This window comes from Lactuca sativa, chromosome 5 (assembly GCF_002870075.4).
Source record: "Lactuca sativa cultivar Salinas chromosome 5, Lsat_Salinas_v11, whole genome shotgun sequence".
Taxonomy (NCBI): domain Eukaryota; kingdom Viridiplantae; phylum Streptophyta; class Magnoliopsida; order Asterales; family Asteraceae; genus Lactuca; species Lactuca sativa.
In genome coordinates, this window is record NC_056627.2 from 363,555,693 (window position 1) to 363,582,869 (window position 27,177).

General features: G+C 32.3%; 2 protein-coding genes across 23 annotated transcripts; one reads left to right on the forward strand and one right to left on the reverse strand.

The window, feature by feature from the left end:
• The first annotated feature begins 655 nt into the window (after positions 1 to 655).
• LOC111901078 (cell wall / vacuolar inhibitor of fructosidase 1) lies at positions 656 to 1,174 on the forward strand. Its single transcript, XM_052764097.1, has one exon. The coding sequence runs from the start codon at positions 656 to 658 to the stop codon at positions 1,172 to 1,174; it is 519 nt and encodes a 172-aa protein (XP_052620057.1).
• Positions 1,175 to 17,816: 16,642 nt separating this feature from the next.
• Positions 17,817 to 25,952, reverse strand: LOC111901060 (uncharacterized). Of its 22 annotated transcripts, none has more exons than XR_006191606.2 (9): positions 25,754 to 25,949; positions 25,482 to 25,568; positions 25,071 to 25,334; positions 23,462 to 24,956; positions 22,640 to 22,714; positions 22,479 to 22,529; positions 19,465 to 20,154; positions 19,307 to 19,395; positions 17,817 to 18,617 (listed from the first exon to the last, which is right to left on the reverse strand). XR_006191606.2 is itself a non-coding variant. In XM_023896927.2 (5 exons), the coding sequence occupies exons 1-5, from the start codon at positions 25,785 to 25,787 to the stop codon at positions 24,883 to 24,885; spliced, it is 354 nt and encodes a 117-aa protein (XP_023752695.1). In that variant the 5' UTR covers positions 25,788 to 25,945; the 3' UTR covers positions 24,687 to 24,882. The 22 variants fall into 22 exon arrangements, 1 of the variants encoding a protein (XP_023752695.1); XR_006191603.1 differs by having other exon boundaries at positions 17,817 to 18,620; positions 25,754 to 25,948; XR_006191595.2 differs by having other exon boundaries at positions 17,817 to 18,085; positions 18,182 to 20,154; positions 25,754 to 25,952.
• Positions 25,953 to 27,177: the final 1,225 nt, after the last annotated feature.

The following is a 27,177-nucleotide window of genomic DNA, read 5'->3' on the forward strand; positions in this document are numbered from 1 at the left end:
TAGACCATTTTTGAAATTTTGTAAATATTAATTAAAATCGATGGGTAGAATAATAAATTGATTAAATCTATTTCCCAATAAAGAGAGTAAAAGTAAAAGACACATGCTCCTTTGTAAATATATCAAAATGATTTTTTTTTTTAAATCGGGTATTCGGGTATACCCGAAATACCATATACATACCTTATATTCAAACTTTTGTAAAATCGGGATAACCGATTACCCAAAATTAGATACCCCAAACCCGAATTACCCAACCTAATCTACCAGAATTCAAAACGGGTTGATCGGCTATTTCGAATATCGATTATTTTCTACATGTCTGTGTTTCATAATCGGTAATTATTCACTGACGCTAATTAAATTTGTGAATAAAGGTATGCTTTGTGATAGTGAGTATATTTTATAGAAAGTTTTTTAAAAGTATATATATATATATATATATATATATATATATATATATATATATATATATATATTCTATTAATGGTTAGAAAACATTAATGCATGCTATTAATTAGTAAATGGTCATTTAATATCAACAAAAAGATAATTTCATTATTTTTGAATTATAAAGAAAATCCTCCTATAAATTGGTAATCATAAGAACAAAAATCATTAAACCATCACTCGTTTTTTCCTTCAATTCATCACGATGAACTTGTCTCATGTCACCATTCTCTTTCTTGCTCTTTTTTTTCAAGAAACTCTATTTTCAGCCATGGCAGACAGACAGTTCATAGAGAACACATGCAAGAGCACACCCTCTTATAATTTATGCCTTTCTATTTTATTGGCAAACCCCAAGAGCCAAAATGCAGATTTAACAGGCTTAGCACTCTTCGTTGTTGATGCAGTAAAAAACAAAGGTGTGAAAACCCTACAACAGATCGATTCTCTCAAAAAGTCTATGCCAGAATTAACACCGACGCTGATGCAGTGTGGAGATGTTTATAAAATTGTAGTGGGTGTGGATGTGCCATTAACCATTAATGCATTAAATCTTGGTAACCCTAAATTCGGTGAGGATGGAATGGCCGATACCACTATTGAGTCGCAGGCATGTGAGAGGAGTTTTCAGGAGCATGGTCAAACATCACCGTTGACAAATATGAACAAGGATATGGAAGATGTGGCTAATGTAGCAAGGGCAATTATTAGAATGCTTTTATAGGTTTTTTATAATGAAAAATAAATTATTTATTAATGAGTTTATTACAACCTTTTAACTTATTATAGTCTTTTGAAAGTTGTTCGCTTTTTATCAAAAACACAAAGTGCATTAAATCATTCACTTAATTCTATGGAAGATGTTGATAATTTAGCTAGGACCATTATTAGAATGCTCTTAAAGTTTTACTTAATGACAAAAAGAAATTTATTTTGATGGTTTTACGGTGTCTTTTAATAATGTTTTCGTATGAGATTACTGTTTACGATTTTTGGAAAATTGTATGTAAGATTTCATAAATGTTACTTACTATTGATATGTGAAAAAGAAACTATTAAATATCTCTATTTTTGTTATACAATAATAAAATTATTAATGAATATAAGTTATTAAAAATAGTAACCGATTGCAATGTGAATTTTTTTTATAGGTTATTGGTCTAAAAAAGTATATTACTTTGGGAAAAAAAACACCTAAACATAAAAGCTTGTTTTATAAAAAGGATCACTAATATCTACTCTAATAAATGAATGTCCATTTTGCCACATGTCAAACTCTCATAAGTTTTTGACACTTGTCATTTTGTGGTATTTTTGAAATAAATAATATCTACATATTAATTTTTAGGTGTTTTTTTAATTTTTAAAATTAAAAAGTCACATAATACATATAGTTATATACATGCAAAGTGACCTCTTCGATTGTTGTTCCGTAAATGTGTCTGTTTTATTCCAATTTTGGTCTTCCTTGACAATATCCCAAATCTTTTCATGCTCAAAAGTGTAACCAGTCTCGACATGATATGAATGGTTTTGAGCATCCTAACAACCTTAAGGTGCACATACAACCCTAAATGCTTTGGATCTATGTTTTCTCTAATTATACATGCAAAGTGATTTTCCAAATCATTTTCCTAACTAGCATACAATCATGGGTACTTGTATAACAAAAATCTAGTTAGAAGACATACCTTTTCTTGTAGCTTGATTCCTTGGACCTTTAAGAGCCTAACACCCCAAATGTGATGCCTCAAATGTTTCACACAACACCACCAACAATGGAGGACTTTGAGAGAGAATACTTGCACTCTAAAATCAACTATGGCTATTACAAGAACACTGGGGTGTCGATTTTAGGAGCTAATGGGTTTCTTATATAGTGTGGCAAAACTAGGGTTACACCATATTCCTTAGGATCCATGGGTTTAAACCTCCATGGATCATCCATGGGTTGTCACATGGGTTTAGCCTAACCTAAGGAATCATGGATCATTGGCCCACACCATAAGAATGAATGATTTACCAAATCAACCCCTTATATTTAATTAGTCTCTTTTGATCACAAAATTAATTCCAAATTAATTCTTGATCAATACTAATTAAATAATATGATTTCATATTAATATATTAGAACTTATAATATATAAATAAATCATGAATATCCTCTTCTCAAAAGTCCATCCTTACAAATTGTTCTGGTGGCATGCAACCCAAATGAACCATGTTACTCACGGGTCAAGTATATACCAATTATAGTTATGGACTTAGACACCTTATCCAACAGTCTCCCACTTGGATAAATCTAATAACTATAGCTGCAAGTATGACTTCAGGATCCGACCAGAAATCATAGCTCTTAAAAGCCTCTGTCGAACTGTGACGTGTCATTTTAGATAAGTGATCATATAATCCCCTTTTCTCAAGATATTAGCCGGACAAATACATGGAACAACGTCATACTTATTGTCCAACTGTTTGTTTCCCGATTTCCGATTTGTTTGAGATAGAACTTAATCGAACACATCAATTGAGTTCTGACCGGGCCCGACACATAGGTCAAAACAAAATCATCGAGGGGCCCAAGATATCACTTTTAATCCTCCAAGGACTAAAAGGAATAGATAAAATTCGACTCATGTGCTTGTACGAACTACTCATCAAATTGTACACAACAACACGTTTTATAGCATCAAGTTACTAAAGCGGTTTCATACTATCAATGCACAACCAACTCATAGTCAACAACTCATATCTCTTGGTTTGAAGAATTATATGATATTATTGTCCAACGATCACGCGAGATAAATTCCATGAAGTAATACAAGTGAGTGTGGATTTAATCCAATACTCAGACCTTATGAGCACTCATGAATGTTGTAGCAAACTTTGCTATGTCTAATACAGTTCATACAATCTACAAGCCAAATTCATGATAGTCTTGCCTCAATACCTACTTCCAATGTATGATTGACTGTGGATAGTTTGAATAATATAATTATTCTAGAAGTCAAAACATGTGAAGTGAAACAATAGTAAATGATTGACACAAGATAGTAACATTACTTATAAAAAAATACCTTTTATTTAAATCATCAAATGTCAATTACATTTCAACTATTACAAGTTTAAAAAGCTATCTAATCATTAAAACTAATATCGTCCTTCAGCCCGATGTGCCTCGCATGCTGTAAGTTCTTAACCCTACTCAGTCCCTTCGTGAGGGGATCCGTTGGATCTCCTCTGACGATGTCCTCTTTGCTACGAGGAGTCCTTCTTCTATCCGATGTCTTATGAAGTGATATTTTATGTCGATGTGCCTGGATCTGCCATGATCCCTTGGTTCCTTGGCTAAGGCAATTGCACTCTCGCCGTCACAGAAAATCTCCATAGGCTCCTTTATAGAACATTGTCTCCATTTCGGAGATCCAGTTTATAACTTCCACCGACGTCGGGCTTCCGGATAGACACGGTGGTTTGGATGCCATGAAATATTTGTACTTGCATCCACGTCCGTCGTTTCCTCCATCCTGGTTGTTATGTCTAACTAACGGTGGGTTGGCTTGACCAACATGTTGGATTAGTGTCTAAGTCCATAACTATTTTGGTATGTACTTGACCCGATGGTGCATGGTCCTTTTGGGTTGCCTTCATCAAAGCAACTTGATAGGATGAATTATGGAGAGAAAGGATTAAATATGATTTATTAATATATTATGGGAATAATATATTAAAGGAGAAATCATATTGTTTAATTAATATTAGTCAATAATTAATTGGTAATTAGTTTTGTGACTAAAAGAGATTAATTAAACATAAGGGACTGGAATTGTAATTATAAGATAATTGCAATTGGGCCATGGATTGCCTTATATTAAGGAGTGGACGAATTCTATGGGGAAGCCCATAAGGAAATCGTCCAAGGCCTTAAGGAAAGGGGTCCATGGGTTGCTTAGGGCTTAAGCATCCAAATTAGGGTTTCCTTGTTAGATAACCCTAATAGCCTCACTATATATAGAACCCTTAAGGCTCAAAAACGTGGGGAACTTCTCTTCTAGGGTTAGAACATGTTTTGGGCAGCCTCCATCCTCTCTCCTCCTCATCCTCTTGCTCTTGGTGTTTGTGAACCATTAGAGGAGTGACATTTGTGACTCTAAGCTTTCTAAAGTCAATACAAGAAGGATTTGGGATTGTTATTGCTATATAACAATCAAGGTAATAACTTAAACCCATTCTTATGTTAATATGATTACTTGTATGCTAGAATTAGGGTTTATAGTCTTGGATAACTTGCATGTACAATAGAGAAACCTAGATCCAAGCATTAGGGTTTGTATGAGCACATAGGATGTTCTTATGACCAAAACCCATCAGTGGTATCAGAGCCTTGATTGGTTTCTATTGTATTGATGTTTTGTATGTTGAAAAAATTTGATTTTTGGGTTTCTGGGGGCTGAACTCGCCGAGTTTTTTAGATGAACTCGCCGAGTTCATGCTAATTCGACGAGTCCATACCTGACTCGACGAGTCGGCTGGTCAGTGAGAGGGAAAACCGGGATTTCTTGTTGTTTTTGCTTGAGGATACTTGCCTTATCATGTTAGATCAATATTAATCTGATTTTTTGATATATATGACTATATTCTTGATCTAATTGAAGATATTTATCAATTAATAAAATATTTGTTTCCTTATGTGATAATTGATTAATTATTTTGATTAAATTGGTAAATTGTTTTGCAAGAAATCATTAAATAAATCAAATATGGATAATTATGTGATTAATTGTTAATTTAGATTATTTGCTATTTGATCCTTATGTTATGAAATGTTTCACATTTTCCCCTTTAGGTTTTATAGTTTAAATTTGACCTTAAAAGTTTTGTTGTTTTGAAATTTAAATAGTTGAAACCCTAATGTTTTGAAAAAGGTTTCAAAAATTGCCCTCAAGTTTTGGAATTTAAATTTTGATTAATAGTTTAATTTTGATGTATATTTAAATTCTAAACCCTAATGTTTTGAAATGTTTCAAAACTTGCCCTCAAGTTTTGGAATTTAAAAGTTGGTTAAAAGTTTAATTAGGAATGTTAAATTCTAAAACCCTAGTATTGTTTTGAAAAGTTCAAATCACTCCCTTATGGTTTTATTAATTAATTAAGGTGTATAATTAAAAGAGGTTTAATAAATCCATAAATTTTTTGGTTTACAATTTAATTGAATTAAAGGTATGATTGTTAAATTTGACCACCTAATGTTTTAAAAGTGTAAAATACACCCTATAATATATACTATATATAACATTAAAAGTCTAACATTATACATATGTATGAGTAAAAGTCACTCTTACCGTTAGTAGGCCTCATTCACGAAGCTGGTCTATAAGGGGTGTTTAAGGAAATTGCCTATAAAATGGCGATTGAATGGGTAACCAGTCTTACCCACCGCACTCTTGACTAGTGGAGGGTCGTTAGCCGAACGGGTAGGATGGGACAAAAACCTTCCATTATAAGTATAATGAATTACTAAAGTAACTAAATGTTTTTCAAATTCCCAATCTTAGTTACTTAGGCAAAGTGAATTGATGCAATTCCATGAAATTACACTTTGTACCCTTGCGAAGACGTTAGTGGAGCGTGTGTGGTTTACCGGCACACTAAATGGTTCTAAGCAAAGGTAGCAAAGGGTGACTCAATGTTTTTCATAGTTCAGTGGAGCGTGTGTGGTTTACCGGCACATCGAATAGGTGACTGTAACATGTGGGGGCACCATGTAGTTTGCATGGTTATTCACACCCGCTTTGTGATCCTCGGCATCCCAGTCACAAACAAGAGGGGCATATCGAGATTTAAACATGCCATTGAAATGTTCAATGAATCTCAAAGGATCTAGGAGTTTTCATAGATTTAAAACTTAAATTTTTTTTTTTCGTTTTTCATGGTGGAAATTAGTGAATCGTCATTCACTTACCTTCAAATGTTTTGCAATTTGGGTTACGGCATCCCTCTCCCGAGTTATAGAATATTGTGTTGGGTCCTAGACTTAGTATCTCATTTGGGTGATTTACTAAGGACTAAATCAATCAACTAACTTGAATTCGTTTTCTCCCGTTTTGTAGATGTCAAAGTTCGACAACTATGGTCTTCCCAAATCCCATGGAACAAGATTTCCACATGAAGATGATATTCCACGATTCGATAGAGAAACAAGAAATCATGCTTCACTTCCTCCACCTCCTCCAATTATTCTCCCTAACCCACAAGTTCAAAGGCTTCAAAAGTTCAAGATCACTCAAGCCCTTTTGGCAAGTAAACATAAAGAAGGAAAGTCGGTGTGTGCACACGTCCTAGGGATGAAGTCACACATTGATAGGTTAAGAATGTTGGGATCCGTTGTCTGTGAGGAAATGGCTGTTGATTGGGTTCTTCAGTCACTTCCTAACTCATATAGTGAGTTCGTAAGAGAGTATTATATGATGAACTGCGACGTGACCCTTATAGATCTCACCTATATGCTTATTGCTGCTGAATCAGCAATGGTTTGGCGCAATAGAAAAGCAAAGTTGATTGGTGAATCTGCCTTCAAGACCTCCATGGATATAGACAATGGCAACGAAAGACATGCTATGATCGAAAAGTTTGATCATAAGAGAAAGGCAATGTGTGAAGTAGTTCCATGTCATGTTCCAAAAGAGTCAATTTGCTTTTATTGCCAAGAGAAAGGGCATTGGAGACGAAGCTGCCCCATTTACCTAAGAGATCTAAGAGATGGGAGAGTCGAAACGTATGGCTCTAATATAGGTAAAATCCATTAACTAACTCTTTTAAGCTTTTATTCTAGATTCTTAATACATAATGTGATAAGATTACAATTGATGTTTTGTAGGATCGAAGAAAAGAAAGGAAGCTTAAGGGAAGAAGTGAGCATAATCTAACCGTGAAGAAATGAATTTCGATCGCATTTCTTGAAGATTAGATTCTTGAGCTACTACTTAGAGTTAGAATAAGATTGCTAAGAAAGATGTATTAGCATAGTTTATCAATGAATTGCATTGTAAGGACAAATTTTTCCGCAATAAAATAAATTTTGATTTTAAATTATTAATTTATCCTTGCAATGGCATGCATGAAAATTGATGTTTGAGGGTTTCTAATATTAGCAATAATGGATTTGATTCTTAATTATGTTGTTTGTGGAAATGTCGAGAATTTACCAAATAGGGAGAGTTTCTCATCGCCCAAGTTTCAATTGGACAGAAACTTGGAATGATGCAACTTGGTTGCACGATGAATGAGAAATTTCATATTTGGAAATTAGACTAATTGATTGACAAAGTGTCAAGTGAAGGACTGGGAGATCGAGTACACAAAGTTGCGTGTTGATCAAGTCTACCATAAGAGTAACAAAGATATTTGTCATGATTTTCTAAAGGTTTAGTAAATGTGATTATACTTACAAGATTAAGTGTAATTCTGAATTGATTAAAGGGTTTAGATCAATGGCAGAACGAATAAGAAGAATCAAGTAGGCAGAAAGATAAAAGTTTCTCCATTCTAAGAAGAAGGGAGAGTACCTTTTATGCTTTATGATAGGTCTTAATGATTAAGAACCATATCTCAATTGATCTTCTAAGTGAGTCTTAGTACAATTATATGTCTAAGAAGAGGAATCATAAAATTGAAGAAATGGTTAAATCAAGAAGTCAATCATACTTCGTTCCAAGACAAGTCTTAGAGTTAAGATTGTGACAATGAGTGAAAAGTATTAAGAAGGTTTATAACATTCATCAAATGTGGAAAGTTGTGATGTCTTGGATAAGACAAAGACCAACTAGAACCAATTTATGAAGTGTTTTTGATAAAAGCTACACTAACTCTTGAATATTTGTTTGTTAAGAAATGGTTATTAACAAGAGAATCTTATATGTCAAGGAGTCAGTGGGAGTCTTAATGGTCTTGAAAGGTTAGACAAATCAAAATAGACCTTATCGATCATCACTAGCACACGAGTTAAGGTTTACAACCTATCGTGTTGACACTATTTTGTTTCTGTGCCATTCCAATTGAGTTAATTATGCATGTGAGTCCTATGAGTTCTCATTTGAATGCATAAAAGTCAAGGACCTTGATCAATGAAAGGTACATTGATAAGAAAAGGTGAGCTGCTTAACTACTTGGAAGACATGGTGGGCAGCTGTGCTACCATAAGGCAAGAAATCAAGATTAAGAAACTTCGGTCCATATGAGTTTGAATTTGTCGTAAACTTTGGTTTTGGCAAATTTAAATGGATAGGAACACATACACCATTAAAATATAAGTGTCATAAGATTCCCTCCTTCATGAAAATGATTGTGAGAAAATGCTTTCACTAAGAGAGATTTTAAGAAGATAGTGATTGTAAAATTGCGTTCTCGCATTCGATCATGGTTACGGTATCCCTTTCCATGATTTGAATTACGAGGTTTGGCAATTAGTCTTAATTGTTTAGACACACATATGAACTATCTAAGGCAAAGGTGTATAAGTTCAAGAAGCCTTTATAAAAGATTATCAAAGCACTAAGTATTAGAAACATGAACTTAAGAAATTCAATAAGTATTGTTTTTCTGAAAGTTAAGTTGTTTCTGAATACATGTCAAAGCTAGTGGGAGCATAAGTGTTATGTTTATAATAATCATCATGATAGTGGGAGCATAAATGTTATGATTGCATGATTATTATGGAAAGTATTGAAAGTTAGCAATATTAATTATAGAAAAACAAAAGTCTTACTTTGCAAAGTTGTAAAGATTAAATAGTTGTTTTGCTATAATTAAGGGAGAGAATATTATGCTTCATTTCAAATCTAAAGGCTTAGGTTGAGAAATGTTAATAAATTTAGTCAAAGGTACATAGTGTGTTCTTAAAATTTCGATTATGATTACGGCATTCCTCTTCACAATTCGAATTTTGAGAACATAGCAAATAAAATATTATGGCAGAAGATTGATAAAGTATCAAATCTTTATGTAAGACATTATGCATCGTGTCCCATACACTTCGGGTATAGGATCGATTGCAAATGCTTTAATATTTGACCATTCTAAAATTTTCCAAATTTCTAGCGCATTTAGTGGGAAAAGGGACTAGAATCGATTTTGACTAAAATAATTAAACAACTATCAAAGGACAACCCAAAGTTCGACGAGGATTGGTTGCTTGTGAGTAGTTGGAAGCATGGTATTGAATGGACCATATCGACATTATTATGAATAGAAAAGATTATATTAAGAATGAGTTGTCATATGGAAAATATGGAAATGTTTCCATATTGGATGGACCATATCGACTTTATTACGAATAGATAAGATTCTATTAAGAATGAGTTGTCATATGGAAAATATGGAAGCGTGTCCATATTGGGAATTGAATATTGAAAAATCTATGACTAGATTAGAAACTTTTATGCAAAAGGATGTTCAAAGGAATGTACTTTGAATGAGAAACATCATATCTAAGGAATTGTCTTGTAACAATCTTCGATAGAGGACTTTGTAACATCATTGGCAATAGTCTTTGTGACATTGGTGCAGTGACATTACGAAAGGATCGTTGCATAGAATGTTAGAATCTAGCATATTCTATAAGTAGCAAGAATTTGATATTCTTACACTTATGAAAAAGGATTAGGAGTTGTGAAATGAGAATGATTGGAAATGTGTTCAATTTGATCTATTTCACAAAGTAAGAACCATAGGTAAACATTGTGTTCATGCTAAGAGCATGAGACAAGTGTAATAATTCAAGTAAGAAGTTGATTACCCGAAACGACAAATAATGAGTAATCGATATGGTGATAAATAAAAGGTGTTTTATTTATATTCAAAGGTTTGAGGCCATATGGGATTAGTATTATTCTTGTGTTTCACATTTGCATGTTTTGACTTCCTGAATAATTTAATTGGTTAAGAACAGTCAAATTATTCAAATGGGACACAGTCGTTCATATGTTGGAAGTAGGTATGAATGAAGATTGTCGTGAATTGGTGTGTGGATTGTCTAAAGAGCATTAGACATAAGCAAATGTTTGTTGCAACGTTCATGAGTGCTTATGAATATGAATTTGAGCATTGGATTAAACCCACGCTCACTTGGATCACTCCATTATTTGTATCACGAGTGATTGGTGAGACGATAACATCTTATATTCTTGAAACCGAGATGTGTGAGTTGTATCTTGCAAATCGGTTGCACGTTGATAATATGTAAACGCACTAGTAACTTGGTGTTATAAAACATATTCTTGTGTGTGATTCGGTGAATGAGTGCAAGCAAGCATTGTATCAAAGTTTATCCGTTCCTTTTACCCAAAGTAGGATAAAAGCGATATCTTTGGGCCCCTCGATGATTTAATGATGAAAAACGTAAATGCTCGGCCGGGCTAAGGCTAATTTGATTTGTTCAATTAGTCAGTCATCATAAATCGGGAATCGAGATATAGTACAAAGAGAATTATTTGAAATCATATCTCATGTGATATCTAGAATGGAGGAATATATGATCCCTTATCTAAAGGACACACGTATCTGATAGGATCAGAGTTGACAGCGGCTTTGGAAAGCTACGATTGCAGATCAGGATCTGAAGTCATATGCATAATAGCTACTAGACTTATCCAAGTGAGAGACTGTTGGATTAGTGCCTAAGTCCATAACTATTTTGGTATGTACTTGACCCGATGGTGCATGGTCCTTTTGGGTTGCCTTCACCAAAGCAACTTGATGGGATGAATTATGGAGAGAAAGGATTAAATATGATTTATTAATATATTATGGGAATAATATATTAAAGGAGAAATCATATTGTTTAATTAATATTAGTCAATAATTAATTGGTAATTAGTTTTGTGACTAAAAGAGATTGATTAAACTTAAGGGACTGGAATTGTAATTATAAGATAATTGCAATTGGGCCATGGATTGCCTTATATTAAGGAGTGGACGAATTCTATGGGGAAGCCCATAAGGAAATCGTCCAAGGCCTTAAGGAAAGGGGTCCATGGGTTGCTTAGGGCTTAAGCATCCAAATTAGGGTTTCCTTGTTAGATAACCCTAATAGCCTCACTATATATAGAACCCTTAAGGCTCAAAAACGTGGGGAACTTCTCTTCTAGGGTTAGAACATGTTTTGGGCAGCCTCCATCCTCTCTCCTCCTCATCCTCTTGCTCTTGGTGTTTATGAACCATTAGAGGAGTGACATTTGTGACTCTAAGCTTTCTAAAGTCAATATAAGAAGGATTTGGGATTGTTATTGCTATATAACAATCAAGGTAATAACTTAAACTCATTCTTATGTTAATATGATTACTTGTATGCTAGAATTAGGGTTTATAGTCTTGGATAACTTGCATGTACAATAGAGAAACCTAGATCCAAGCATTAGGGTTTGTATGAGCACATAGGATGTTCTTATGACCAAAACCCATCACAACAATCCCACTGAAGTTTCCTCCTTCCGACTGTCCTTCACTCAATTCGGGTCGTACAATCGGCATTGAAAGTTCTTCACGATTCTGCTAAAGTAGACGTCTAGTTTCTTCCATTTGACGATCCAACAGTGTTTGAATCATCACTTGTACACCAACCATTGTCATTGGCTCAGGTACTGTTGCTACAACAGGTGCTTGCTCAATTACAGGTGGTTGATTCCTGTTTTCATTTGCGTTTCCAACTCCACTTCTAGTTCTTGCAATTCTTGATCTATAAACCGAATAAGGTGAATTTAGATCCTCATTCATGATAGATATTTAAATCGTCCATATCACTCTAAAACGTTTACATGCTAATCCTAATATCGTAATCCTACGCTTAGAATCCTACACACATAAGGTTTCCAGATCCGGTTGGCAACAAACCGTAGATCTAAACAAATAATATCATATATGGCAAACATATTGCATTTAGCACATAAAAGCATTTTAGACATCTTTCCTAAAATAAACTAATGCTCGTGTCTAAAATATGGTAGACACTTATCTCTCGATCTTCACTTAGCATTCTAAGTTTAAGTCTAGAAATCCTACAAATTCCTAGTTCGCTTAAACTAATGCTCTGATACCAACTATGACATCTTCAAATTCACGGCCAGAAAAGACCGATTTAATTTATGGTTTTAAAATAAAATCAGAGTAATCCTTTAATTAAAAGAGTTGCGGAATTTGTTCCCAACACAAAATATGATAAAAATTTATCAAAGCATTTCTTAAAGACATGTATTTTCATTATATAACAAAATCTTGGGATGTCATGTTCAGATACAGACCAAAAGCATAAACTGCACATTATAAGCCTTACAACAGTTATTTACAACTACTGGTCTATAATCCAAAATATCTTGATAAGTCATCCAACTTACACTCTGGTGCCACTACCTGCAATACAAAGAAAAACTGAGTGGGTCAGGCTTGGGAGCCTGGTGAGCATATAGGGTTTTCAACCCACAATAATTAATTATATTGATTTCATCAACCAACAATAACCCGATTACCCATTACCGTTATCCTCACTTTACATCCCTAAAACAACTATCACAAGGGACCTAGTCTAAGGATTTTCATCGGGATGGACACTACTAGAAAGGGGGTTCCTCAACAATAAATGTCCTAAAGGCAACCATGAGGGGGGTAGAGTACACCGGTGAACATATCGTTCACAAGCACCTATAGGTTATGAACATGTCAGCGTTCCACTAGACCGTCTAGAAAGAGTCTGTGGTCGTCATCCATATTCCGCTAGATGACTAGATCAACAACAACATCGAGGCCTCTCATCATTTTATTTCATCACACATCAACTATCTACCCACGTTCTACCCAACATATTTGTAGATATATATATATATATATATATATATATATATATATATATATATATATATATATATATATATATACACACACACACATTCGTATACAACTTAAAACCTGTATAAAATATTTATTCAATACTCATTCCAAATAACAGATAATATATAGACACATAGCACGTATTTATAGAGAATAATTCGTATCTATGTGTTTGAAGAAAATGACTACGCACTCACATGATAAGACGATGCTCGGACAGCACTACGACTCTTAAAGTAATATTCATCGATGAAACCGGGATATCTTAAAAACCGGGCTTCTCGCGGGCAGAGTTTCGGATCGAAAACTCTTTTTCTCGGGATCTTCGGGGCTTCGGGACTTGCTTTGGGCATCGAGACGATATCGGGACTTCGGGGGTACTTCTCGCAGGGTATAAGAGAGAAAAAGGGCGAAAGATGAGTAAAGTAGCAACCAAAACCTGTTGCCCCTTGGTTCTTATTTATAGGGTGAAAATCTGAGATTCACGTCGTGAACTCGGTCGTCATCAGGTGCGTATTCGTGAATTCAGTCAGTCAAGCTCTGGAAGATGTTAATAACCTGTTCACGTCGTGAATCCTGACAGACCTCGAAGTTTGTGTTCCGAAGTTCATAAATTCATATCTTTCGCATACGAGCTCCGTTTTCGACATTCTTTATATTCATAGGTAGGTGAGATTATACTCTACTACTTTCATTTAGACTCTGTCGGCTAACTTTGACTTTATTTTTAATATTATATTTTTAGTAGGCCAGGACAGGAAAACTCCGTTAGAAATTCATAACTTCTTCATCTGACGTCCGTTTTCATTTGTCTTTTTAAGTTAAACTACTATTAACGAGATATTCGATTCTGGTTTAGATTGTTTCGGCTATAAATCACTCAAGCTCATATTCGAACTTTGGCTGCATACTGCTAAGTCGAAACTTCGAAAAATCATAACTTCCTCATATGAAGTCAGATTTAGACGTTCTTTTCATGCATGCTCTCGGTTTAAGGTATTCTACGACTTTCGTTTAGATCGCTAAGACTAAAAATCGCTCTATCGTAAATTCACTAGTTATGTCATGCAGTGTCATACCGGTTCTGTCGTGAAACTTCGACAGGTCATAAATTCTTCGTTATAACTCAGATTTCGGCATTCTTTATATACCCGGAATCCTCATCTCGACCACTACCTCTTTATGTATAAATATCGGGTTTATCTAACATTTTATTATGACGCTTATTTTTATCCTTAATTCATTTAAGTCACACAATTAAACACAAAACACATAATACCCAAATAATACATTTTTATTATTTCAAAACGGGCTACAAAAGTTAACGTAGACTATTACATCATTATTAGTGTCTAGCCTAGAAACACGGGCATTACACTTGGTGGCATCGTATATAATCATTTTACCTTTTTATCTAGATTTGTAGGTGCTCTCGTCTGCTTTAGTTACCCTAATAAATAGCCACAAAAAGAGGAATTGTTGGATGATAATAAGTGAAACATATATAAATACATAACTTAAGATTCATATGGCAAACTTTACAATCTTCATAAATCAGATATTTATATAACATATGGTATCTAATGTGGCAGATTTTGTGAGTTTAATGATGTGATGACAATGTAGTTGTTAGACAATGTTACAATAAGATTAAAATTGAGTAAAAACGTTAATAGACAATCAATACATACATTTGCTTTAATAGCATGATGGTAAACCTAACATATTAAAATCATGACTAGATCCAAGATTTTGACCATATTTCTCTTATTAATAAATAAAATAATGTAAATCCGTGGAAGAGAAAAGAAACACAATAAAAATTGGTTATTCATAAGAATGCTGACAGAATTTAAAATACATTATCAAACGATTAGCAAAACATTCAAGCACACCGTGATTATCAACAAAATCATAGAAACACATTCTGAAACATGCAAAATTAGATTATAAAGAAAAAAACCAACAAAAAGATTGAGAATAAAACCCTATTAGTGGCGGAGTTGATGAGGGGCACCGGGTTGCACCGGCAACCCTCTTTTCCGGCAGACAGTAGAAAATTTTTTGATTTTTTTTAACCTTTTGTGCAACTACGTAAAAAAACCAGCAACTACTAAAAAAATGGCAACTACGTAATGTTGAGACCAAACCACTTGTGAAAGTTGGTTTTAATTTTACCCATAGCGTCCACAAGTGTGGAAAGATGTTTTTCGAAGATGAAGCTCTTGAAGACTAACTTACGCAAAGAAATTGGTGATGATTTTTTGAACGACACGCTTTGCAATGTTGAGACCGAAGCACTTGTGAAAGTTGATAATGAAAAAGTAATGGAGCGGTTTCAAAAGATGTCGGCACGAAGATGACAAATTTAAATTGTAGTAGATAGTTATGTTTTTAACTTTTTATGTAATGAATCGTTTTTTTCGTATTAGACATAATGAATTATTTTTCAGTTTTAAATTATGTTTGACCGAAATTTTTTTTGGCAACTCCTACTATCAATTCCTGCGTCTGCCCCTAAACCCTATGTAGTTTCCTTGTGGTGTAATTACTGTCAGTGATTTTTTATTATATATAAGGCATCCTACTTTAATTTCATCTTTTTACAGCATTCTACTTTAAAAAATCGACCCAGTTTTAGCAATGCCATACAAACAAAAAGCATTTTCACTGCTTAGGTAGGTAAAAATTTTAAAGTATAATTTCCTAATAAGCAACAAAAAATGAAAGTACGATGCTATAAATAGGTAGATTTTTCAAACTATAATCTCACCATAAGAGTGAAAGGTTACAATTGGGTAGCATTTTCAAAGCATAATAATTTCCCTAATAAGAAAAAAGATGAAAGTAATGCTATAATTAGGTATACATATAAAAGTATAATGTCCAAATAAGAAAAGTATGCATCTCCCTAATATATAGCAGTGGTTGATCATTGGATGTATGGTTCAATTGAGTTTCATTGATTTGTGTTTTATAGCGTCCTACATTCATTTTTTCCTATTTTAACATTGTACCTTGAAAAATCTGCATAATGTCATCAAGATACAAAGCAAATTTCATTACTATGATTGGATACAACTTTGAAAGTATGATGCCCTAATAAGAAAGATTAAAAGTGCATGGAATTTCCATAATGCAATGCCCTTACAAGAAAAAGTTGAAATTACAATGTTGTAACAGAAAGAAATGGAAACGGGATGCTTAATTGACCAAAATTGTGATATTACTCTAGAAAGATATATAAACCATTCATACATTGTTACTTAATTATTGTTGTAGAATCATTGATACTCAATAATGAGAATTATCTAATAAGTATTAATAGTAAAACAAAATTATCTATTAAAGTATTAAGAAATGATCCAGTAACAAAAATTGCCACCAAAAAGACGTAGATGCAATCCGTACTTTCTTAAAAACAGAAAGTGTAATGTCTAAATAAGAAAAGAGTTGAAAGGTAGAATGTAATCAAAGTGCATTGCCTGAAAAAGAAAAAAAATAAAAAATAAAGTTAAAAGTTAATACTTAAGCAGTTAAGCTTACCTTATGCACCCAAAATCAAGTTTCATTATGTACAATCAACTTATGCTTACCATTCAATACACATTACATTTGTATATTTAGTAGATTGAAAATCTTAATTGGTATCAAATCTATAACCATTATATCATGGTGTTTGTACATTTAGTAGGATGAAAATCTTAAATATGGGTGAGATATGTTCCAGTGGTTTTCTTCACACCCTAAGATTTTCCGGAGAGGTAATGATAAAAAAATTGAAAAATACATTATTAAAAAATAAAAGTAAAATGCTATAATAAACAAATAAATAGATAAACATTTGCATTAAATTTATAAATTAAAATGGTTTCAGGACTACAAAAAACAACTTAAAATAGATTGAAAAAAAACAGATTAAATTTACAACCCATCAAACCGGTCAAAGTTGTGAAACAAGTTAAGATGTTACGGTAATTAGAAGTTAACATTATGAATGAGTGATTATTTGCAATCTACAAAGAAGTGACACATAAATGGATTTTTCAAAGTTTGAAGATTGTTAAAACGAAAAAATTATCAAGTAACTTGGTTATACGTAAAGGTTTTTATGGTTAGATCCGATAGCTGCAATGAAAATATTTCACTGACATAAATTAGAAGTTAACATTTGGTTGGGTTTTTTACTTCCCTAAAAAGCTCCAAATTCTTATGGCATAAATCATGAAATAATAACTCATGTTATTGGAAGTCACACACTAAATTGTGATTCAACAAAAGAAGTTGAAGTCACCTATATCATTAAACTTTTAACTATTTTCTTATTTGGACATTATTATTATTATTATTATACTTTGTGAAATCAGCACTGAAAATTTCTTAACGTAGAGACCACATGGATCAAGATCAACCTAGGCGACATTGTCTTAACAATGAAAGTAGCATGAGGGTAAATTAGTCTAATTTAAAAAAATAGAAGTGGTCAATGATTGGAGAATGTTTAAGTTAACAGTTTTTGTTTAATAAAGTTAGTGAATCTCATATTTCAAAACAAAAAGGTTATCGACCTTTTCACCCATCACTCCTACTTTCCAGCCAAAATTTATATTTTTGGACAAATTTACCCTTCATGATCAACAACATTATTTTAGTATAGCGACCATTACTTCCAGGAATAAATTTGATCACAGCTTGCAGCTACAAGAATTCGAGGAAGCTATACAGCTGATGGATATGTCTCCCTTCAGAAACGAAAAGTCTTGATTATGATAAAAAAAAGTTTGGAATTAGTATAATAAAAAATGGAATGAAATAGATTTGAAGAACATAAATTTGTGTGCATGTTGTTTTTCACCTTGGTTGTTGCTTCTGAAACAAAATGAACCCTAATTAATGTCCCCTCACCTGTTAGGATGTTGTTGCTATGTTTTTTAGCCAATGGAGATCTGTCTGCATAATTAACGAATCATGATTTCAAAATATTTTGGAATTACATGCATCAGTGTAGTGTAGATATCTGGTGATAAAATGTACTTAAAAACTTGAAAAATAATACATGTAGGAAATCAAACATAGGTTTCTCAAATCTTATAATACTAGTTGATTTTGAAATCAACAAAGTCAAAAATTTTCAAATGATGAGGAGGGCATTTTCGTCTTTTACTCAGACAGAAAGATCAAGAGTCAGTTCCCATCCCACCTTCCACCTTTTTGGTTGGGATATAAAATAGAAATTTGTTTTCATCATCGGATGTATGTATACTTCATCTCAGGAACATCCACACGCTTTACTTCTAAAACAAGAGGAATAGCATACATCAATATTGGATTAAATGAATCAAGTATGTATACTTCATCTCAGGAACATCTCAGGTATTTGACATTCAATGGATCATCGGATGCATGTATACTTCATCTCAGGAACATCTCAGGTATTTGACATTCAATGGAAATAAAAACATGAGCAGAAAAACTGTATAAGACACATAAAAAGCATCAAGTGTTTTTTATTTGGTTTCTAAAACCTTTTATTGTTGCAGAGTAATGAATGGAACTTGTTAAAGGAACTGCGAAAAAGAATAGCAATTAATCTCAGAGTAATGTAAGGGAACAAGTGGTTCACATAATATTTTTGAAATGAATGGAATTTGTCAAAGGAATTGGAATCCTTTAGTGGTTTTCTTATAAAACAATAAAAATGCTATTTAAGATATTAAACACTAATTACATAAGCATAAAACATACATACTTTGATCTTATAGCATTAAAAAAAAGTGATATGACATTAAAAATGACTTATGAAGAAAAATAAATAACTAATAATATAATATATGATTAAAAATATCTATATTTATAGAGTTGTATATTAGGATAAACCAGGGGTGAGAAAAAAATTTGCAACCAAATATGTCATTTAAAGAAACAACCAAAAGGCCTTCACATTCTTTATAAGTAAAGCCAAGTAACTTTAAAAACTTACATGTAACAGGATGATCAATCAAAAGCTTCATGGTCTGAGAAGGATACAAGTTCTTTATTGAAAAATTGGTACGAAATCAGGTAGAGAAGCTACAAAAGGCAAGCAAATAATAATTTTAACCATTTAGAACTGTATAAATAATTAGGTGAAAAACTTACAGATGGGCATAGTTTCTATAGGTAGTGATTGCTTTATGCATCAATAATAACTTGTTTTAACAGCTTCTTTGTCACCTATGTGAATGAAAAATAAAAAACTACATGGCCAAATAAGCCACTAATTTGTGAAATGATACCAAGACAAAGTAGAACATGTGTATCATTTTAGAGATGCAGTTATGTTTTACATGATGGCCATATGTAACCCAAACAGTAAAACGCTAGCAACAATAATCTAAAATTTAGTTGCGTTTAATAGAACAAAATTATCAAAATAGAAGATTAATCCTGAACAACAACTCATTCCATCCTACAAATGCAACAAATTCTTGCATTGGCTTCGCTTTAATTGATGACAATAAGCCACAATTTCCAACAACAGGGAACACTGCAGGACACAGTAGGTTGAACTGATCAATTATGCCATGTCATCCAATAACTTCAAGTTGTCATACACAAATACAAATGAAAATACAGTAATTAAGTCAAAAAAGAAATACTAGTAGCAGTTTTGTCATGATGTGATCAAGCACAAGAAATCATTATCATGAACTTATTTGGAAAGAACATAAACTTGATGTTTCTTACTCCTTGTTGATGATAAAATCCAACTGAGCCACCAGAGTACGCCAATATGATCTGGTTGGAGCTTTCGGGTATGTGTGCCAAAGAAAGATAAGATATGTATAACTGAAATAAGCACAGGGAGTATTAGGACAAAAAAAATTGGCATTTGTTAAACTTGAAAAAAAAAAGCATAAGTGAACAAAAAATAGAAACCCTTTGGAGTCCATTTGTATAACATATTGTAGCAACAACATCTGGTTTGGAGGACGAAACGAAAAAAAAAAAAGGAGGGTGATGGATTGGATTGGTTGTTACTTCCCTAAATAAGCACCAATTACTCGAATCAAAGAAACTCATGTTATTTGAGATGTTTGAGTCTGTTATCATCATGAAAACAATACAGAGTTGCGAAAGTCAAACACATTAAGAATGTGTAAAACATATCAACTATTCATGTCTTACCTGACAATCTTCTCCTATGAAACTAATTATGTTTGGACTTTTTACAAACCTCAAATAAGGACCATAATTGAAAAAATCAGCACCAAAAATGTATCTAAAAAGATTGAAATCATTCATATATTGTTACAGAATCATTGGTATTTGATAATGAGAATTATCTATTAAGTACTAACCAAATTACCTATTAAGGTAATAAGGTAACAAAAATTGCAATACCTAATGCCATTTCTTGTACAGATCACAAGAAAGAATGAGATGAAATCCATACTTTCTTACAAAACACCTATTTTACCTAAAATTTAACAACAATAATAATTTTCTTTTTCAAGCTGAATGAAGAGGTTCCTACAAAAAAAAAATTAAAGTTTTCTTCAAAAAATTCTCAAATATATTATTTTTATTCACAAAAGAGAATTGGTTATTAACCTACCAAAGACCACACCATGTTGTATTTCCCTTCCTTGATGTCCCAACTCGCTAAATAAAAGTACATGTTTTAAACAAATAAAACAACCGACAAAATAACATATATCTTTTGTAAAGAATTAGCAGGCATACTTAACAAGTGTTGAAGGTGTTTTCCATGCAACATGCAGCATCTTTTTAGTAAATAAGCACATGTTTTAGGAACAGAAGGGTATTTTCTGTACACCTACATATCGTTTCCAGGCTTTGTCAGCTTGTAATCAGTGGATAAAGCAACGTATTTGACATTCAATGGAAATAAAAAGTGTACCTCTTTAAACATGAGCAGAAAAACCAAATAAGACACATAAAAAGCATCAAGTGTTTTACTATAAAGTACATGTTAACACTTTTGACTCACTAGAAGCATTTTCTTTTCCTTTTCACCACCAAAAGTTTTTTATTTGGTTTTTAAAACCTTTTCTTGTTGCAAAGTAATGAATGGAATTTGTCAAAGGAACTACAAAAAAGAATAGCAATTAACCTCCGAGTAATGTAAGGGAACATAGGTTTCTCAAATTTTATAATACTAACTGATTTTGAAATCAACAAAGTCAAAAAATTTCAAATGATGAGGAGGGCATTTTTGTCTTTTACTCAGACAGAAAGATCAAGAGTCAGTTCCCATCCCACCATCATCTCAAGAACATCCACATGCTTTACTTCCAAAACAAGAGGAAAAGCATACATCAATATTGGTTTAAATGCAAGAAACATCAATCTACTTTTACTGATTTGTGTATAACAGCATCCTATTATAGCATTGTACTTCAAAAAATCTGCATAGAACTTTCATAATGTAATGCCCTTATACGTAAAAAGTTGAAATTACAATGTTGTCACAAAATGAAATGGAAGTATGATGCTATAACGAACAAACTATAAAAAGTAACTACAGAGAGAGAGGGGGGCTGAAGATCTATTCTAGGGTTTAAACCTAGCAATGAACTTTTAGTGTTTTCTTATTATATATAGCATCCTACTTTTCTTTAGTCTTATTACAACATACTACAATCAAAATATAATGTCACAATAAGAAAAAAAATTGGAAGTACAGTGCTAAAATTGGGTATAGTTTTCAAAGATGAAAGTAAAATGCTATAGACATCTAAAAGTATAAGGACCTAATAAGAAAATAGCTAAAAGTACTAGGCTATAAATGGGTATATTTTTTGACTTTTTTTATGGCAGGAGTAATGATACTAATTGAGAATTGATTGATTGGCCCAAATACCATTAAAGAAAGAGTCATATATGTTTTTTCTAGAAGGCCCAATAAAGGGTAAAACAGGAAAATAGCTTAAATCAGTCAGGATAGAAAGAAGAATAAATAAAGGATTTGATAGTGTTAAGATTTTAATCAATTCCTTTAAATCCATCCTAATTTATGTTTCTCATCAATATTGTAGCAACAAACATAATCTGGTTTTGGTAGAACTTTCATACAATATACTAATTAAGTAAAAAAAACTTACAGATTATTAATTAAGTAAAAAAACTCACAGATTATTAATCTATACCTTAACATTTGGTTGTCGAACATCTCATGCAATTTGAACTTATGTAGTAGCCTGTAGGATTGAAGTGTATAATTAGTTTCTTCGTAAATCTTATATTCAATAGACCGACTTCAATTCAAAAAATTAAATAATAAAGAAAAGGAGTTTTCTAAATGAATTACAGCAGGAGGCAATACAACTGGTTTGATGCTCTAAACATTCTTTTGGGGCTAAATGCAATACAACTTCATCTTTTCCTGAAGATAATAAATAAACACAAGTTTTAGGAACAGAGGGGTATTTCTGGAAATACACAAACAGGGTCATAGACTCGTAACTATACTCTAATTTCATGACCATTTAAAACAAGTAATGACATTAAAAATGACTTATGGGAGGGTCGATGGAGCTGTTTCTATTTGTTGAATGTGAAGAGGCTGAGGGTAAAATTGGAATTTGTTGCCTTTCTTTCCCTCCCAATCAGCCTAATTTTGGGAGAATCATTTTTATGGCCAAGTTTGTCCCACATATGAGATGCATTATTGCATGAAAGATAATATCACACAGATTATATTTATTACAGTATGGAAGAAACAATTGGCATTTGATGCATACAACTTCATTTCAAGACTTCCACCAACAACATTTGCAAGCAGGTTACCATGTAGGAAAAGGACTAAGTGCAGAAGTTTTATAGAGTTGATAAGAAAAGAAAAAGCATAAGTGTACAAGAAAATAGAAACCTTTGGTGTATAACATATTGTAGAAACAAACATCATCTGGTTTTGGTGGACGAAAAGAAAAGAAAAAGGTGATGGATTGGTTGTTAAAAAGCACCAATTCATATGGAAAATAATTAAATCGGTAATCAAAATGGCAGAAATCATGAAAGATTAACTCATGTTATTGGAGATGTTTAAGTCTGTTATCATGATAACAAACAAGACAGAGTTAGTGAGAAGTTAAACACTAAATTGTGATTCAACAAACAGACTTGAAGTTACCTGAATAAATAAGATTTTAAAATGATACAAATGAGCTAATGCCATCTCTTCTATCAGCAACTGGACCTGCAAGATTGGTCATTATAATGTCATTTGAAGCGTAAAGAAAGTCGATTTAATATACAAATGTTTCTATAAATAAAAAATAAGAATAACAAAAAAGACGATTTAAAACTTTGACAATATAATAATGATCAGTAACTATGGTGATCAGTAAATTTTACCGACATCATCACTTGTTGACGAATCACATTTGTTTGATGGATGGTTTGGATTGGGTTGCCTAATTCAAGATCCTTGGGTATAGTCATTGATCCTTTTAGCAATGATGACGCATGCTTAGAAGAAGAAGAAAAAATAGTTTCATGATATAAAAGTTTACCGAGCACTTGGCCTAAAACAGTTTCATGGAATCCTTTAGTGGTTTTCTTATAAAACAATAAAAATGCTATTTAAGATATTAAACACTAATTACATAAGCATCAAACATACATACTCTGATCTTATAACATTAAAAAAAATTGATATGACATTAAAAATGACTTATGAAGAAAAATAAATAACTAATAATATAATATATGATTAAAAATATCTATATTTATAGAGTTGTATATTACGATAAACCAGGGGTGAGAAAAAAAATTGCAACCAAATGTCATTTAAAGAAACAACCAAAAGGCCTTCACAATCTTTATAAGTAAATCCAAGTAACTTTAAAAACTTACATGTAACAGGATGATCAATCAAAGGCTGAAAAGGATACAAGTTCTATATTGAAAAATTGGTACAAAATCGGGTAGAGAAGCTACAAAAGGCAAGTAAATAATAATTTTAACCATTTAGAAGTGTATGTATAATTAGGTGAAAAACTTACAGATGGGCATAGTTTCTATAGGTAGTGATTGCTTTATGCATCAATAATAACTTGTTTTAACAGCTTCTTTGTCACCTATGTGAATGAAAAATAAAAAACTACATGGCTAAATAAGCCACTAATTTGTGAAATGATACTAAGACAAAGTAGAACATGTGTACCATTTTAGAGATGCAGTTATGTTTTACCTGATGGCCATATGTAACCCAAACAGTAAAACGCTAGCAACAATAATCTAAAATTTAGTTGCGTTTAATAGAACAAAATTATCAAAATAGAAGATTAATCCTAAGAACAACTCATTCCATCCTCAAATAAGGACCTTAATTGAAAAAATCAGCACCAAAAATGTATCTAAAAAGATTGAAATCATTCATATATTGTTACAGAATCATAGATATTTGATAAAGAGAATTATCTAATAAGTACTAACCAAATTACCTATCAAGGTAATAAGGTAACAAAAATTGCAATACCTAATGCCATTTCTTGTACAGATCACAAGAAAGAATGAGATGAAATCCATACTTTCTTTCTTACAATACAACTATTTAAATTTTACTGACACCACCACTTGTTGACTAATCATATTTGTTTGATGGATGTTTTGGATTAGGTTACCTAATTCAAAAAACCAACAAGACAAATAAAATAGATGAGAATAAGAAAGAAACTCAGAGAGGTCGTAGTGTTAATTAAGGTTACAATTAAGATAAAACAATGTCATTAATTTACCTTTGGTATACCTCTTGTAGATCCTTGGGTACAGCGGTTGATCCTTTAAGCAATGATGACGCATGCTTAGCAGAACAAGAAAAAACAGTTTCATGACATAAAAGTTTACCATGCCTAAAACACTTCCAAGTCATTATTGAAAAAATACAAACAATTAAACAAACAAAGACACTACCTGGAAATCAAAGGGGAAAGATTTGTACTCTTTTTCTTGATCGACGATGACGGTGAATCAAACTGACATCGCAACCAGACGTCATACAACTACAAAGCATAAAGGTACAACCCAATATCCCGATGAATCCAGTAATGAAGAGAGACTTTAAAAATCTTGGCCTAATTGAAAATAACTAACAAAAAAAAAACGAAATCAAATACACACACAAAAAAAAATCAAGAACGTTACCTTACCTAAGAGACGAAGAGTGAAACGCAAAGGATTCTTGAACGCCGGGGAATGGATTAATGAAAGAAGAAAAGGAGGAAACGGTGGTGTCGCTACAAGAAGAAGAGAAGAAGGTGGTGTGAAAGATAGTCCCCTCGAAATAAAACCCTCTTCTTCTTCAAAGAAACAAGTCTCCAGCGATGTTTGGAGAGCAATGAGCGGGATGAATGAAGACCGGAAAAGGGGGAAAAACTAAAATAAAAGGCAGAAGAGAAAAGAGATAAGAACGAACACTTACAACGATCTTGATAACTTCTTCGAATTGTAGGCATGGTTGTGAGTGTCCGGTGAAGAATGGTGGTGTTTGGGTCTCAGGGGAGCATAGTTATGGAGATGATGAGTCTCCGGCGGTGTTTGGAGAGCAGCGAGGGGGATGAGTAGTGAATAGCAGAAGAGGGAAGAAGAAGAAAAAGGGTAAATATTAACACCCCGCTCCCGAGTTCAACTTAAAGAGAGAAAAGAAAGGAAATGGGAGGAAATGAGTGGAAAGCAAGAGAGAATGGTGCTCCCGAGTTTCATTAAAGGAAGGAAGTGGAAGGAAATGGAAGGAAAACTTTCCCTCCTACCTTTCCTCCCGATTTGGGAGGATTTGAAAAGAAAGAACAAAATGTTTAACTTTCCTTCCATTTCTCTCCGACTCGGAAGCACTAATGACAATTTCTTTTTCCGTTCTTTTCTCTTCTTTTCTCTCCTTCCTTTCTTTTCTCTTCTCTTCTTTTCTTTGTTATAACTCGGGAGCGGGGTGTAAGCGTCAATACACCGACCCAACCCTTTCAACTTCCTACTTCAACGGTTCTCTTATAAAACCAGACATTTCCAAAATTAATATATTTTTAAATTGCTATACTAATTGGAAAATTCCGGTAACTTTTGATTTTCCTGTTTTAACCTAGCTTTTTTTATCTTTTATTATGATGGTTTCTTTTTTCTTTTTTTAATTTTATTACAAATTTGATCACATTTTATATATTTATAAAAACTTAGATTTTTTAAAAAAATATATGTTTTTAAAACTTTTTATATGAAATTAATTTTTTATAAACATTTTTCTATTTTTGTTTTATGTATTTTTTAAAGATTTTTTGTTTTATAAATTACATTTTTTTTAATTCATTTTTTATATTTTATAAAAATATACTTTACATTTTTTTTATCAAATAACAAAACTAGTATTCTTTAGAAATAAAATTACAAAGATTTATATTTTCGTTTCTTACATGTATTTTAAGATTCCTCTACACTTAATTTTTTTGGATAATCATTTTAAGAATCGAATATACACCATAAAAAAAACATTTTTATGTTATAATTAAATGTAATCCTACCATAAAGTCCTTGAAATCGGTTTGTAATATTTTTAAATATTAACCGCATTAGGATAAAATAACAAAATGTTTAATCATACAGTTACCTGAATTTTAATATTTTAAAAAGTTTTTAATGATAAAAATGAATTATATAACTATTTTAAATTTGAAACTAAGACTTTATTCATAAAAGAGTTTCTTAAGTTTGCTTAACATGAAGATATAAGATCAAATAAACATTTATTATGTGCTCTTCTTGTATCATGTTTCTTATCACACATTGTTAAAGAAACACAACTAAAATAAATAAATAAATAAAAACAATTATAAGTTAAAAGGTTAACACATTTTTTCA